Here is a 16497-nt window from a genome sequence, read left to right as displayed (position 1 = left end):
CCTTAGTGCTGACTGCTTCCCCTCTACCTCCGATCACAACTGGTTCCCCGTCCGGCTGAACTTTCACAACTCGGTTGAACTCTAATCCTGCAGTCCCAACCCTACGCTGCTTCTCTTGCTCCTGGATAGGCCTCAGGCAGCCTAGCAGCCAGTTGTCCCCGGGATAGGCCTCAGGCTTCCGGCCTTGCAGCCCGGGACGACATAACATACGTCCACCCAGACAGCAGTCCAGGTGGCCCAGAACCCCGATCACCTGACTCCACCTAAATAAATAGGCTCTCCCAGCAGGCCAAGGGACCAAAGAAACTCCTGCCAATTGGCTGAGACACCCCATCCATCCATAGTCTGACCTTGCTACACCCTTGTCAATCTAATGCCACCAACTAGCGCCCCCTAGCGGCAGAAGAGAGAAGGAACATCAACCTAGAGTTAGAGAGGAATCAGTGGATCTTCCAACAATCAGCCAGGATGATTAATACCTGACAAACGAAATTTATTAGCAACCCTGCCTAAACACCAGGGTGCTACTCACACCTATGTTGTAGCGTGTCGCAACTACCATGTGTTGCCACGCTTTGCATTACAAAAAAGGGCAAGGCGCAACATAAAAGAAAGTTGCTTCCTCAGAACCCTAAATTTGCAGCTCATCCAGAGGAAGGCAAAAATCACTTAGGGTTAGTTTACACTAGTGTTAATCCTCTGAATACTGATCCACAGTGGATCGCTCTTCTGAGGGTGTTTGACAGGTGATGAGGAGGCTTTATGTTGCCTTCACACTGCCTGTTTTAACTCCTACAAACCCATACCATTGTGGCTCTGTTGAGGTGAAAAGGCCCCTTTGGCAGCCAGTACTCCAAGCCAGGCTCAACCAGGGGGGTTATTCTTGCCATGTCATGTGTACACCCCCATCTGCCATCTTTGCAGTTTAAAGCAGAACTAAAGACACAAATACATACTTTAGTTACAACAGTCCAATGTCAGCAGGGTTCCTCACCGGCATCTTCTCCCGGGTGCTAGTCTTCAGCCATTTTGATTGGCCATCATGGGATGTCATCACTACCACGCATGCGCAAGAATGCAGTCATCCCGGTACACTGGCACACTAAACTGCACAGCTCAGTGTACATTCTGCATAGGATTGCAAATAGGCAGATGAGTGTACTTTTCCACTTTAAGGGGCGGTTGGGGGGCTGGTAGAAAGCAAACTCAACCACGTGTTTTCACCACACCCCCAACAGCAAGTGTAAGCGAGTCGTTACATGTTTCAATTTGCTCTAATGTGGGAAAAATCCCTTCCTGATCCCCAAATGTAATCAGATATTTCCCTGAGTATCAGTAGAAAAATTTTGGATTGGTTACTGAACCTAATTAGTGCTCTTTATTGAATAAAACTGAGAAAAGCTTTATTACCCATTCCATGCCTAAATTGTGCATCCAAACAGCAGCAGCAGACATTAGATTTCCATATTTATGTCTTTAGTTTAGCTTTTGCAGTCTCCTTGGTAGAAATAGCAATGAGGCAGTGCATTCTGGGAGCTGTGTTTGGCCCGTCTTTCTCGCTCCAGCTAAATATCATCTCTTCCGACAAGAGAGAAGCACTTTGCCTTCTCTGTCTCTCCCCCACACCTCCTTCTAACAGAGAGGTCAAGACTTGCGGGCATTCATTAACCTCCTGCCTGCACCATGGGGACCTCCATCTGCAATTAAAGAAGATTAGCTTGGCCACCTCAAACCCTCTGAGGTGAAATAACAGTCAGGAGGAAAAAAAACTGCAATAAACACATATATATGATTCCCAGCACAGCACAATGCATCTGCGCAGATCCCGAGGCTCTGAGTGTGAATAATGACATTGTACATCTGGTCGCCATGGCAACAGGGCCCTCATCCAATATATTGTATTGGTTCGTTGCGTTCATTCTGCGGGTCACGTAGACAATCAAGCGGGCACCTGTCTCATGTCTGCGTGACCTCTTTATCCGAGCCGGGTCAATTGATGTGGTTTCCATTTTAACCTCCAACGCTTCTTGTCTTAAGAGAAGGGCTCTGGTATCAGGATTTACCTGACAGCCTCCATTTTGTCTCTCAGGAGAATCTTGGCACCATTTTGATGGAAGGGTAGCCGATGTATCCTGTTTTTCTTTTTAAAGACCCGTTGTTTTTACACTTTATTTACTGTTGCCTCAAATAATCCATTTAGACTTAGTAACTCAATATACATGTGATGATTTTATGAATGAGCTTCTTTAGGCCTCACTTACGGGGCATATTACCGCATACGCCCATGTGAGGGCCATGTTTACCTACTTGGTTACACAGGTATTCCATATATCCCCCTGCAGGCAGTCCCATTCATGTCAATTGGGAAGCCCGAGTGCTTTCACACTGGGGCGGTGCTCTCGCGGGATGGGAAAAAAGTCCTGCAAGCATATATGCCACTCCCAAAACGCCCTGCCCATTGAAGTGAGTAGGCAGCACTGCCGAAGCACCTGCAAAGCAGCGCCGCAACAAGGGCGCTTTTAACACTTTCTGGCCGAAAAGCCCTGCTAAATCGATTATAAAGCGTTGCTAAAACTAGCAGCGCTTTACCGCCAGCGCACCCCTGCCCCAGTGTGAAAGTAGCCTTAGTATTAAGACTGATGAAGAGCTGTATAGCATGCCCATGCGAATGAGGCCTTACACATTAAATTTAAGTAATAAGAGTGATGAAGAGCTGTAATCCATAGCAACTAGCAGTTTACTGTAGTTAGACAAGTGAAAGGTAGTTGCTGTGATCATATAAACTTTACACAATCTAAAATCAGGGTACTTTCTGAACTGAAGCCTATCTAAAGCTAAACCTTTTTTCTTTAGATTTGGATGGCGTGTGGAAGGTATATAACCTCTGTCAGCTTTTAATTGTTGTCTTTGTCCCAACTGAGGATATTCTCTCTCTCTGTTTGTGGTTCAGACAGAAAGTGATGGGAATCCAAAATTTTACATTGGTCACCAGATCAGGAATAGAAGTGAAATTTTTCTTCTGCTCTGAAACCAAGAGCCTATGGGAATTCTCCTTACTTTGGAGAGATTCCCTCTCACTTCCTGTTGTGTACCTGTCCCAGAGATGCATCAGGAAGTTAGAGGAAATCTCCCAATGTGAGGGGAATTCTCCTCTTATGCACACGATTGGAATTTCGGCCCGCAAAAGACCAATGAGAGTTTTTCATCGGAAAATGCGATCGTGTGTATGCTCCATCGGACTTTTGCTGGCCGAATTCCAGCCAGCAAAAGATTGAGAGCATGTTCTCAATTTTTTGGTTGGGAAAAGTTCCTATCCGAAAATCCGATAGTCTGTGGCAATTCGGACGCGCAAAATTCCTACGCATGCTCGGAAACAAATCGACGCATGCTTGGAAGCATTGAACTTTTCTCGGCTCATCGTAGTGTTGTAGGTCACCGCGTTCTTGACGGTCGTAATTTCAGTGAACTTTTGTGTGACCGCGTGTATGCAAGGCAAACTTGAGCGGAATCCCTTCGGAAAAGCCGTCATATCTTTTTCTGACGAGAAGTCCGATCGTGTGTACGTGGCATTAGTTCTCATGTACACTTGAGTTTAGGAGCTTTTGGTGTTTTTTTTTTTTTGTCAAAGCTCCTAAACTCAACTCCATAAAAGCCTATGTGTCCATGTACACATAGGCTTTTAGAAAAGTTTAGGAGCTGCCGGGTTTAGGTGAGGTTAAAACTCCCGCATAAGAATCGCATTCAGGATAGGAATGTTTTGACCACGGACCAGGGAAAATCGCAAAAGGTGGCAAAATTACAGAAAAAACGTGGTTTGTGTTTTTGCTACGTTTTGCCGCAGTCAGGGTAGGCTAGTGTACATGTAGCCTTATGCCCCGTACACACGGTCAGATTTTCCGATGGAAAATGTTCGATGGGAACTTGCTGTCAGAAATTCTGCCCATGTGTAGGCTCCATCGGACATTTTCCATCGGAATTTCCATCACACAAAATTTGAGATCTGGATCTCAAATTTTCCGACAACAAAATCCATTGTCGTAAATTCCAATTGTGTGTACACAAGTCAGATGCACAAAGTTCCACGCATGCTCGGAATCAAGCAGAAGAGCCGCACTGGCTATTGAACTTCATTTTTCTCGGCTCGTTGTACGTGTTGTACGTCACCGCGTTCTTGACGTTCGGAATTTCCGACAAGATTTGTGTGATCGTGTGTATGCAAGACAAGTTTAAGCCAACATTCGTCGGAAAAAATCCATGGATTTTGTTGCCGGAATGTCCGATCGTGTGTACGGGGCATAAGACAGCTGTCACCAGTACATGTGTCCCCGTTGGATGATTTAACCTCTATTCTTATTCTAAGTACCCTAAACACCTGGTGCCCAACCTGCGGCCCTATGGTATATGATGTGCGGCCCTCGGACCCTTAGAACTCTATACTGGGAACATTCATTACGGTAATAGCATTCACCTCTACTAGCCTCATATAACATCAGGGCTTTTTTTTTTTAGCAGGAACGTGGGGGATCGCAGTTCCAGCACCTTCAGCCTTGAATGTATGTAATGGCAAGGGGTACTGGGTATGCTGGAGAGTCTATTGATGCAGGAATCTATTTTTGTGTGGGGGTCTATTGCTGCTGAGGATGTCTATTGTTGGTGGTGTGGGGGGGGGGTAGTTGAGGGAGAAATCTATTGTTGCTGGCTGCTGGAGGGTCTATTGTTGTTGGCCGCTGGGAAATCTGTTGATGTTGCTGGGGGTCTACTGTTGCAGGGGTGAATCTATTGTTGCTGGGGTGGTATTTTGTAACAGGCAGTCCATTGTTGCTATTCAAATGAATGGGCTGCCAAACCGTACTACAAGGGAATGCACAGGAATGCGGATCATGTTCCTCTGCGATTCTGGTGTGAACCCGGCTCCAAAATCTGAAGTTCTAATCTTTTCCTGCTCATAAGGTACCATAAATGTGAGATCTGGGAACACAATCACGAATATCATAAAATAGATTTTAATTACAAATATTAAAGAATGGACAAAAAGCCAAAGACATACAAAAAAATAGATACTCGTGGACCCCAGTGATACAGTACATTAGCAATTAAAAAAATAACAAAAAAGCAATATATCATAAAAAATCCACTTTCATTGCACTCCTTTCCAGCATCAGTTCCCACATGGGACACATATAATAGGGTCTACTATACTGTGAAGCATAGGATCTTGTTATAAGATAGTCCATAAATCAAAAACACATTTTTTATTGCTGAAGAAGGTTGCAGTGTAGGGTCTTTGACCCCACCCCAAAACCCAATATAAATCCAGATGTGGTATCCTGATATGGTGTAAAGACCACAAAATGTCAGTAGTAAAGTGAATAATTCTTCGAGCTGTCAGTTGTCACTGCAATATCGAATTAGCCCCATAAACCATAAGATCTGCAATATTCCTTAGATTACAGTGCCTATGTGGCGATTCCATGTAAAGTGCATATGCCAGGAATGTTGTTCACAGTGAAGTCTGCAAACTTTGTGTAGTTGCTACAGCAAGATACTGCATTTACATAGTAATGATCAGGCCAAAAACAGACATTTGAAGCGAGCGGTATCATCTTGCTCAAGGTTCCAGTTTGGTATAATTAGATCTTATGCGTCATAATAAACTAGACTCTAGTATACAGTATGTGTCATGTTTTTTTTGTGATTTTTCTCATTTCTCATATATCCCTATAGAACCAGAATATTTTGTTTATTTTTGTGTGTTTGGCGTTTTGTCAGTTTTTAATATTTGTCAGTAAAGTAGAACTAAAGGCAAAACTTTTATTTTCATATTGGATAGAGTAAGGAAGGGTTATAACCCTTGTGGGGTTTTTTCTTTTGCCATCTGTGTCCCATTGGGGAGATTTCTCTTCACTTCTTGTCCTATAGCTAAAATGGGAGGTGAGAGGAAATTTTTGCTAAGTGAGGGAATCGCTAGTTGTCACCACTGGAAGATTTTCCCTCTATCCCTGTTCTGCTGACAACCCAAAATTTGGGATTTTTTTTTACTTTCACTTGGTGGTAATGGTAAACAGGACAAATAAAGAAGATGAATCTCCATGACACAGACAGAAATAAAAACCTGACAGGTGCTCTAATCCTTCTCCACTCTATCTAAAACAAAAAGAAAATGTTTTACTTCTTGTTATACTTTTCAAGCTATATTTTATGATATTCATGCCTGTGTTCCCTAGATCTCTGGTTTATGGTACCTCAAAGGTATTTGGATGGAAGTGGGCACACAATCATCTATTTTTTTGACACATGGCACCCAAAGAGACTTACTTAAAAAAAAATGTAACTGTTCAACTCTCTATCCAAAGTTATTAAACACATTAAAAATATTGCCTAGAGTTACACTTTCATCTAAACAAAACTGAACAAAAAAAGTTTTGTCTAGATTTGCAAGAGAAAAAAATAAAATTTAATTGTAAAATTATCTTTATAAAGTTTATGAATGTCGATTTCACTTAAGATTTGCCATACATTCATCAGTCTAAACAATGAACAATGAAATTCCAAATCTGGATGAAGAGCACAATTTTTTTATTAAATTGGCTGGATTTGGCATAAAGACTACGCAATGGTGCGTAATAAATAGCATTTACTTTAAAAAAAAATTTAAAAAGGTACAGATTCAGCTTATTAGAATGTTATAAATGTCTTGAACTAAAAAGCCCAGTGAATGAACTTCAGTGAAGACTAGGTAAGAAAAAAATTGCAATCACTAACAGCGAAAAGTATGGTTCTGCATCCGGTTTATAACTAGCCCAAAAAGGACAGCCCACCAAAATCTGGTATTTACATTTTTAGTGGAGGCTGGAGAGTTAAACTCCCTGACAGTTTCCTCTATTTCTTGTGGATTCTATTGGTGCAATCTCTGCACTGAAATCCCAGGTTTGCACTGTTGCTGTTCTTATTATGAGGAGCTCCTACTACCTCTGCATTGAGTCCCCAGGTCTGCACTGAGGGGTTCCTAACATCTCTGTGCTGAGTTCCAAGGGTAGCATACCTGCTGTGCTCATTGTTAAGGAACACTCAGCAACCTTGCACTGAGTTATGGGGTCTGCACCACTGCTGTGCCCATTATGAAGGGTTGCCACCATACTCTCAAGTCTGCACAGCTGATGTGTCTATTATGAGTGCTTCCTATTATCCCGGTACTGAGGTACTGGGTCTTTACACCTGCTGCGTCCATTATAAAGGTTTCCCAACATCCTTGTGCTGGGTTCCCAGGTCTGCACATCTGCTGTGTCCATTATAAGGAGTTCCCACCATCCCTTTGCTTAGTTTCTAGATCTGCACACCTGGGGCACACCTGGGTTCCCACCATCCCTGCACTGAGTTACTGAGTCTGCACACCTGCTGTGCCCATTATGGGGGGTTCCCACCATCCCTGCACTGAGTTACTGAGTCTGCACACCTGCTGTGCCCATTATGGGGGGTTCCCACCATCCCTGCACTGAGTTACTGAGTCTGCACACCTGCTGTGCCCATTATGAGGGGTTCCCACCATTCCTGCAGTTAGTTACCAAGTCTGCACACCTGCTGATTCTATTATGAGGGTCACCCAGTATCCGTGCACTAAGTTCCTGTGTCTGCACACTTGCTCTACCCATTATGAGGGATTCCCTCCACCCCTGCTACATTATTTCTATTATAGAGAATGTAAGTGGAAGAGTTGGAACACACACAGTTGGCAGGAACACTCAAAATCCCCAGACAGAGACAGGTACAATCAAGAGTTAGGACGGAGAACTCACTGTTGGAGTATATAGGAAGTCAAAAGGCTGGCTCAGTCCACCAACCTCCATCTATAGATAAAATATCACTTTAGGTGGACCAACCCTTTAAAAATGGTTTGTCTGTTATTTTCAGCAGATGACCTACTCTCCCGCTTTTCTTTTGACACAGGATTTTTCTATTAGGTAATCACAGACAGTTTGAGCTGCATGCCAATTTTTTCCAGTATAATCTCCATGGTGCTGACTCTGTGATGCTCTTTAGTGATGCTGACTGAGGATGGGCCCAAGTAGAATGCAGACTCAGGGCTGAGACTTGCTGTGTGTTGCTGGTTGCAGACAGAATGCACAGAAATAGCTCAGAGGCTTCTTAAATACCCAAATTCCTGATCTGCTGAGTTTAGTGATGCATCTATATTACAAGATGAAGGAATAGTGCAAAATTGACTGGTTGTTAAAACAAGGGTGATGATCAAGGCTGATGTAAGGGGCCTCAAGCGTGAACCCCAACCAGGACCACACATAATATTTAATGAATGTAATGCTACAGAAAGCTGTCAGAGACTACAAACATTCAACAGTGGATGGTCAGACTATGGGCATGCATGCTGCTAGAGCTGGTGAAAGACCACAGACATACAATAAGAGATGGTCAGAGATCTAAGACATGTCACAACTCACAAGAGATTGTCAGGGACTATGGGCATGCTACAAGGGATGGTCAGGACTGATGCCGTGTACACACGAGCGGACTTTACGACAGACTTGGTCCGACGATCTTTCCGACGGACTTTAGGTCTGCCAGACTTACAAACGGACGGACTTGGACACACACGATCACACCAAAGTCTGACGGATTCGTACGTGATGACGTACGACCGGACTAAAATAAGGAAGTTGATAGCCAGTAGCCAATAGCTGCCCTAGCGTGGGTTTTCGTCCGTCGGACTAGCATACAGATGAGCTGATTTTTCGATCGGACTCGAATCTGTCGGAAAGATTTGAAACATATTTCATTTCTAGGTCCGTCGAACTTTTGGGGAAAAAATGTCAGCTGGAGCCCACACACAATCGAATTATATCGACAAAGTCCGGTCCGCCAGACCAAGTCTGCCGTAAAGTCCGCTCGTGTGGCATAAGAGTGTGCTACAAGATATGGTCATAGACTACAGACATGCTGCAAGAGATTATCTAAGACTGCAGGCCTACAACGAGAGATAGTTAGAGATGGCCTGTGCTACAGGAGGTTGTTATAGACTCCAGACATACTATAAGAGATGGTTAGGGACTGCCTATGCTAGGAAATGGTCATAGACTGCAAACATACTGTAAGGATGGGCTCGGGCATGTTCACACACTCCACGTGCAGAGCCCGCCAGCAAGACGGCACGGTGCTGTGCTAATCGCAGGCAGTGAGACATTTTCCCGATGTGCGGCTGCAGAGATTGGGAAATGTCTCAATGCCTGTGATTAGCGCAGCGCCGTGCCGACTTCCTGGCGTGCTCTCCACGTGGAGTGTGCGAACACACCCGAGCCCATCCTTATATAGGAGTAGTTGGAAACTGGGGACAGGCTTAAGGAGAGTCATGCCCTGTACACACGAGCGGACTTTTCAACCGGACTGGTCCGACGGACCGAATCCAGTGGACAATCCAACCATGTGTGGGCTTCATCGGACCTTCAGCGGACTGTTTCATCGAACATTTGACGGACTTTAGATTTGGAACATGTTTCAAATCTTTACGTCGGAACTCCGCCGGACTCAGTTCCTATAGAAAAATCCGCTCGTCTGTATGCTAGTCTGATGGATGAAAACCGACGCTAGGGCAACTATTGGCTACTGACTATGAACTTCCTTATTTTAGTCCGGTCGTATGTCATCACGTACGAATCCGTCGGACTTTGGTGTGATCGTGTGTAGGCAAGTCCGTTCGTTCGAAAGTCCTTCGGAAGTCCGTCGAAAAGACTGTCGTACCTTTGTTGCCGAAAAGTCCGCCCGTGTGTACAGGGCATCAGAAAAAGGATACACAAGACTACTAGAGATCACAGCTGTTACAGTCCCTTTTACAAATTAATTCTTCCACATTTGTGCTCCCTGCAGCCTCCTTAAAATTACTTGTTCAACATATGATCTTTTATAAAATCCATTATAAAAGATCAGAGGGAAAAAAACACAAAAAGATAAAAGGAATGGACAGAAAAAAAAAATGAAGATAGTGGGAAAGAAATTAACCAACAAATTTAACTATTAGAACCCAGTCCAAAGATTATTTTTCTTTAATTGCTTGAGTAAGCACCATAACATATATACTGTCTGCAGGTGTTCCAAGGAGTGCAATAGGAGTGCTAAAGGGCTATGTGTGGCCCCCGGGGTACCAGGGTGTTAAAGGGTGACTTTACAGTACTGAGGGACTGGTATAGATAGGGTAACAGTTCAGCAAATATAGGGTCATCATCCAGCACGGAGTGGTAGTTATAGGGTCACAATACAGCTGTGAGAACTGGGCAGAGTGGCAGCACAGAAGGTGACAGTGGTAACGTATCTAGATGAAGAGCTGCTCTTGTGCTGAGAGGTGTAATTTATTCATTAGGATTGGAGTTACAGAAATTGGACTTAATTACAGAGCAGGGCGCAGCTGGGAGGACGGAGGAGACGGACAACGTGTTCTCACACTACCCTGTGCACTATCATTACACTAATGGAACTCCGTCACCCCATGACATTCTCCTTCATGGTGGGGCAGCATGCAGTCTGTAACTTCCACGCTGGGCTCTTAGCTTCCACCCCTTCTCTGTATCCCTTTTTTCTGAACGGTAACTTAGTGCTTGTTATCCCTGTAGCCTTGCAGTGCGGGATTGTGGGTTCATTTCCCAGCAGCTCACTAGACTGGAGTCTGCAACACAAATACATACTGTATCTGCAGGTTCTATACAGAGCTGTGGAATATGTCAGAGCTATATAAATATATAATAATAATAATAGCAGATTCTTTCAGCAGTGCAGAGTATTTCGGGGAGGAGAGTTAGGCCCCTTTCACAATGTGCAGACTCCGTTACCATTAGCAGGGGATCCACTCACAGATTCCCTACTGATCAGAGTAGAGCGGGTGAATGACAGGTCTGTGTGGCCTGAAAAACTTACAGGCCGACCTAATTGGAACGGGGCCTTAGATAGAAGAAAGAGTAGAGTCCTCCAGCAGTGCAGAGTATTTCAGGAGAGGAAAGTTGAAGTAAAATAAAACCTTTAGGTTTTTTTAAATTAAAATAACAAACATGTTATAATTAACTGCTCTGTGCAATGGTTTTGCACACAGCAGCCCTGACCCTCCTTTTCTGGGGTTCCCCACCGGCGATCCAGGCCCCTCCTCTTCGGAGCGTGCCCCCATAGGAAGCCGCTTTCCATGGGGACAACTCGTGTGCTCACTCCCGAGCCGCCCTTTCTGTGTCTGTTGGCACAGACCGGGCGACTGGGCCCCACCCCTGCTCCCTCGTCACAGCATTTGATTGACAGCAGCGGGAGCCAATGCCAATCTGCCCAATGAGGAGGGAGACAAAGGCGAGAACCGCCACTCTCGTGTACATCGCTGGATCAGATCTGGCTTAGGTAAGAATAAGGGGAGCTCCTGCAACACAGAAGGTTTTTTACCTTGTGCATAGAATGCTAAGTTAAAAAAACCTTGAGGCTTTAGAACCACTTTAAATAGAGGAGTGCAGAATCCACCAAAAGCACAAAGTATTTCAGGAGAGGAGAGCTAGATAGAGGAAGACGCAGTGTCCTCCAGCAGTGCAGAGTATTTCAGGAGAGGAGAGCTAACTAGAAGAAGGAGCATAGCCCCCCAGCAATGCAGAGTATTTAAGGAGAAGATAGTTCAATAGAGGAAGGAGAAGAGCCCCCCAGCAGGGCAGAGTATTTCAGGAGAGGAGAGTTAGATAGAGGAAGCAGCAGAACCTCCCAGCAGTGCAGAGTATTTTAGGAGAGGAGAGTTAGATAGAGAAAGAAGCAGAACCTTCCAGCAGTGCAGGGTATTTCAGGAGAGGAAAGTGAGTTAGAGGAAGGAGCAGCCCCCTCCCCACCTCTCATATAGTAGAATAACATTACTAAAACATACAGTGGATCTAATTGAGGTTATAATGCTAAATATGTAATTGAAGACTAATACTATGAGTTGTATTAAAAAAAAATATTATCTTTTTTAGGAATGAGACGGTTTTGCACCAGTTCTGCTGCCCTGTTGCTGATGCGGAGCAGAAACCTTCTCCACCCAGGTAAGATCACCATCTTCGATGGATTGCAGAAAAGCTGGGCTTTAGGATTTGTTTTGGGGGTAATCCAGGCCACCTAAGAGTAAATATGCTGCATGTGCATTTCTGATGAATACGCAGTATGCAGCTTCTGTTGACCACTCTCTTCGCATCCATCATGAGAATTATCTGTATAAAATCATTTTGCTGCAATTGTTATCCTGGTCTGTTATATTAAAGAGGTACGTTTTTTGTGGAGGGTGGGCAGATATTAGTGAACCTTAGCTTCCATCTGTTAGTTTGCCATTGTGTGTTGAGAAATGTGTTTTGCAAAAGAATTGTAGCCCATTGATATAAATTCCAGGCAATTTCGCTGTGTAACCTTCATCGTCGTGCTACCATACAGCCTGCGTACCCTGGCTAAATTGTACTACACAGTAGGTTTAGGTAAGCTTTGCTGCAATAAAAAATCACTGTAAGATAAAACCTGGAATTATGTCTTTGTATTTCTTTCAAGATGCTTGAACAGTGCTCGCTTAATTTTCAAAAATGCAGCATTATAGAGTGGGGGGAATAATGAAGGGAGTGCAGGAGGTAGAGGGGACTGAGGAGAGATGGAAAGAGAGCAGGAGATGGGGGAGACAGAGGTGGGGTGGAGGGAATACAGAGTAGTAAAGGAGAAACTGGTGAAGGCAGATGAGGAATGCAGAGAGTGCAGGAGGTGGAGGAGGCAGGAGCGTTGGAGAGAGTGTAAGAGTTAAGAGACAGAGGAGGAATGGAGAGAGTGCAGGAGGTAGAGGAGACAGAGGAGAGATAGAGAGAGTGGAGGAGGTGGGAGAGACAGAGGACAGATAGGGCGCAGAAGGTGGGAGAGACAGAGGAGAAATGGAGAGAGTGCAGGAGGTGGGAGAGACAGAGGAGAGATGGAGAGAGTGCAGAAGGTGGGAGAGACAGAGGACAGATAGAGATAGTGCAGAAGGTGGGAGAGACAGAGGAGAGATGGAGAAAGTGTAGGAGGTGGGAGAGACAGAGGAAAGATGGAGAAAGTGTAGGAGGTAGGAGAGACAGAGGAGAAATGGAGAGAGTACAGAAGGTAGAGGAGACAGAGGAGAGATAGAGAGAGTGGAGGAGGTGGGAGAGACAGAGGACAGATAGGATGCAGAAGGTGGGAGAGATGGAGAGAGTGCAGAAGGTGGGAGAGACAGAGGACAGATAGAGAGAGTGCAGAAGGTGGGAGAGACAGAGGAGAGATGGAGAGAGTGCAGAAGGTGGGAGAGACAGAGGAGAGATGGAGAAAGTGTAGGAGATGGGAGAGACAGAGGAGAAATGGAGAGTGCAGAATGTAGAGACAAAGGAGAGATAGAGAGAGTGGAGGAGATGGGAGAGACAGTGGAGAGATGGAGTGTGTGTAAGAGATAGACAGTGGGAGATACAGAAGAGAGTTGGAGCTAGGAAGTTGGGCAGACAGAGGAGAGATAAAGAGAATGCAGAAAGTGGGAGACATAAAGGAGAGATGGAGAGAGTGCATGAGGTAGAAGGTATGAGGGGGTGCAGTAGGTTGGAGAGGCAGAGAAGAGATGTAGAGAGTGTAGGAGGTAGAAGAGTGTAAGAGGTAGGAGAGATGGAGAGCTTGTAGAAGGTTGAAGAGACAAAGGAGAGATGGAGAGAGTGCAGGAGGTGGGTAGACAGTACAGTAATGAAGGGATGTTATAGGAAATAAACCTTAAATGATTGCCTTCATTTCTTCTAATCTGGCTATAATCTTCAGACTATTTGTGTGCTGTTCAGGGGTTAATCAGTTGCTGTTTCCTTTTGCTGATTTTCTTGGCATGAAATTAAACTTGATTTTGCTGCTATATCATGTAATTAACCTGGAAAAGGCTTCAGTAAGGAAGCATTAAGCATCCTCTAGAGAGTTTCTCACAAACACCTGGTGGGGAGAGCGCTCAGAAGTACATTCCAGGAGAGATGGAGGTAATATAAAACCCTCTGGGTAAAAAAAAAAGACCGCATAGGGGATATATGGGGATTATTTAAAAGAGAACTCCATTGTGCACAATTTATATGGCCACATGCCAAACTCTAGCTTGCGACTCAACATTGTTAAACAAGTAAAGATGGAACAATCAATTGAACAGATATATGGCCCCTAAAGTTTTTTTTTTACGTGGTTGGATCCTATCTGATCAATGTTAGGGCACACTAAATCTGTTCATACACAAGGTCATTTAAAAGAGTAAAGCAAGAAGTAGCAGCGCTAAATGACCACTGGAATAAAAACCAAACACCAATAATTAAACAAAGTGCAAATAAAAATAATGAAAACTAGAAAAATGAATGAATAATTGTCCGTCTTTGAAAAATATGCTGTGCCTGAATAAACAGAATGTGCATGTAGTTCACTTCTTAAAGTTCATCCTCCACCGCACCACCAGTGAAAAAACACACAGAATGCTCGCTTACCAGACGGCAAGCTCAGAATGGCTTGCGACCTATACCCGGCCAGGACCTTTATCAATGGAGGACGAAATCCAGGCAAAGCCCCTCGGGATGGTCAGCATGTAATCAGCATGTAAAGCAGAGACCGCCAAACTCCCCAATCATAGATCGTAAGTACGGTCAGAAAATGATGGCATTCATGGCGATGAGTCCTCCTGTCTGTCCTCACTACTGCCAATGCGGGACTGAAAGCTTTCAGTCCCGCATTGGCAGTAGTGAGGACAGACATACTTTTTATACATTTATTCAGGCACAGCATATTTTTCAAAGACGGACAATTATTCATTCATTTTTCTAGTTTTCATTATTTTTATTTGCACATTGTTTTATTATTGGTGTGTGGTTTTTATTCCAGTGGTCATTTAGCGCTGCTACTTCTTGCTTTATTTATAATTGTGTATATCCCACTTCTAGCAGCGGCTTTTCTGATGTTTCTTTATTTTTGATTCATTTATTTATATTTTTGCCATTTTCACTTACAGCGCGGTATTTTCTGTTTTATTATTCATTTAAAAGAGTGATCAAACTTCCAATTTAGTTCTCATCAAAATAGTAAAGCAATTGAAGACACAAAATGGGGGTTTTGACTGACTGAAAGAAGATCGGATTGAAATCGCCCTCATCAAGTGTGGCAGAAAAATCCAATCTCTTAATACAAAATTGCCGTAATTTTTTATCCCATTTTAATTTGATCTGTTAAAATGCAATTTATTGTCTAGTTTCAACTTCACAATCTACTGAATTTTGGTGGTTGAACAAACTTGTAACAGTAGGTCTCCCTTGGCAATTGCTTAAGGCTGGGTTCACACTATTGTGAATTGGATGCGATATCCCCTCATCCAATTCGCAATAGCAGGAGATTGTGACTCTCTCTCTATGAAGCCGGTTCACATATCTTCGATGCGGCTCCAGTGCAAATTTGCACTGGAGCCCTGTGCGTCTTTTGGTCTGTTTCAGGTCCGAGTACAGCCCAAAATTTGGGCTGAAATCGGACCTGAAAGCGGTGAACCAGAACGCACAGGACCCCTGCTGTGAGCCGCATCGGCACGCAGTGTGAACCGAGCCATAAGCCTGAGTTTTGGCTTATTTTTTTTTTTAAATGCCCTCAAGAAAGAAAAAAAAAATACCCACCTTCCTCCCAGCTCTGTGGCCCTCAGTGCCACAAAATATCTGTGGTCATTGCGGTTGAATGACGACCAGCTCATTCAGCCCAGAGGACTGAGGAGATACTGTGAGTGCAGTGGTTCTGGGACCCCCCCCCCCCCTGAGGGGATATCACTTCAATGCCTTACAATCCTAGTGTAGTAATGCACAGATGTGCTTTCTGTATTATTGATTGCTGCCCACCGCTGGAGAGGATTCAAGAACTCAATGTCTCACATGACAAGCCTGAAGACTTTTGCAAATGGTAAGTTTAAAAAAAAGAAATTTAAAAATGTATGCAGAGGTACTCCAGGAGAGGTGAACTAAAAGGCAGAGGAGGAATCTGAAGTTTGTCTTTAAGTGCCGTTACCCATGGCAATGGACTTTCAGTCTGATGACTGATGTAAATTTCAATTTTGATCACTTGCATGTTGCCCGTTTTGCTTCTTTATTCGGTGCCCCGCTTGAAAATTGCAGTATATCTGAACATTTCATGACTCATAATCATCAATCCTGCATGCGCTCATCCCTGACGCGCTATATATTTAATTTCCAGTAAGCCGAGAATTCTTTTCTGCAGAACAATGCAATTTTTTGTTTAGTCTATTCCCTGCAGACCATCTGCTGGCTGCGTCTAGTACATTGGTATGCAGAATTTGTGTACATTGTTCCACCTAATTGATTTAAACCCTGCTTCAGATTCATTTTGGACGCTTCACTTTTCATTTATGAAAAAATCATAAAGACAATGACTTGTTTTCTGTTTCATGAGGGGTTTGTGTACCGTCTGCCGAATGCCAGCTGCTGAAGATTTGTGGTGCCTCTGAAGGGGGACCTCCAG

The 16497-nt window shown here is 44.1% G+C and overlaps 1 protein-coding gene across 6 annotated transcripts in view; it reads left to right on the top strand.

The window, feature by feature from the left end:
* The window catches only part of IQSEC3 (IQ motif and Sec7 domain ArfGEF 3), a 119152-nt gene that overhangs the window by 48193 nt on the left and 54462 nt on the right, over positions 1–16497 (top strand). For all 6 annotated transcript variants that reach the window (XM_073621656.1, XM_073621657.1, XM_073621659.1 and 3 more), the window contains exon 2: positions 11970–12038. In XM_073621656.1, coding sequence (XP_073477757.1) covers positions 11970–12038 — 69 coding nt within the window. The remainder of the gene's footprint in view (positions 1–11969; positions 12039–16497) is intronic.

The sequence above is a fragment of the Aquarana catesbeiana genome, linkage group LG03 (genome assembly GCF_042186555.1).
Source record: "Aquarana catesbeiana isolate 2022-GZ linkage group LG03, ASM4218655v1, whole genome shotgun sequence".
Taxonomy (NCBI): Eukaryota; Metazoa; Chordata; class Amphibia; order Anura; family Ranidae; genus Aquarana; species Aquarana catesbeiana.
This window is presented reverse-complemented; position numbering and strand designations above follow the sequence as displayed.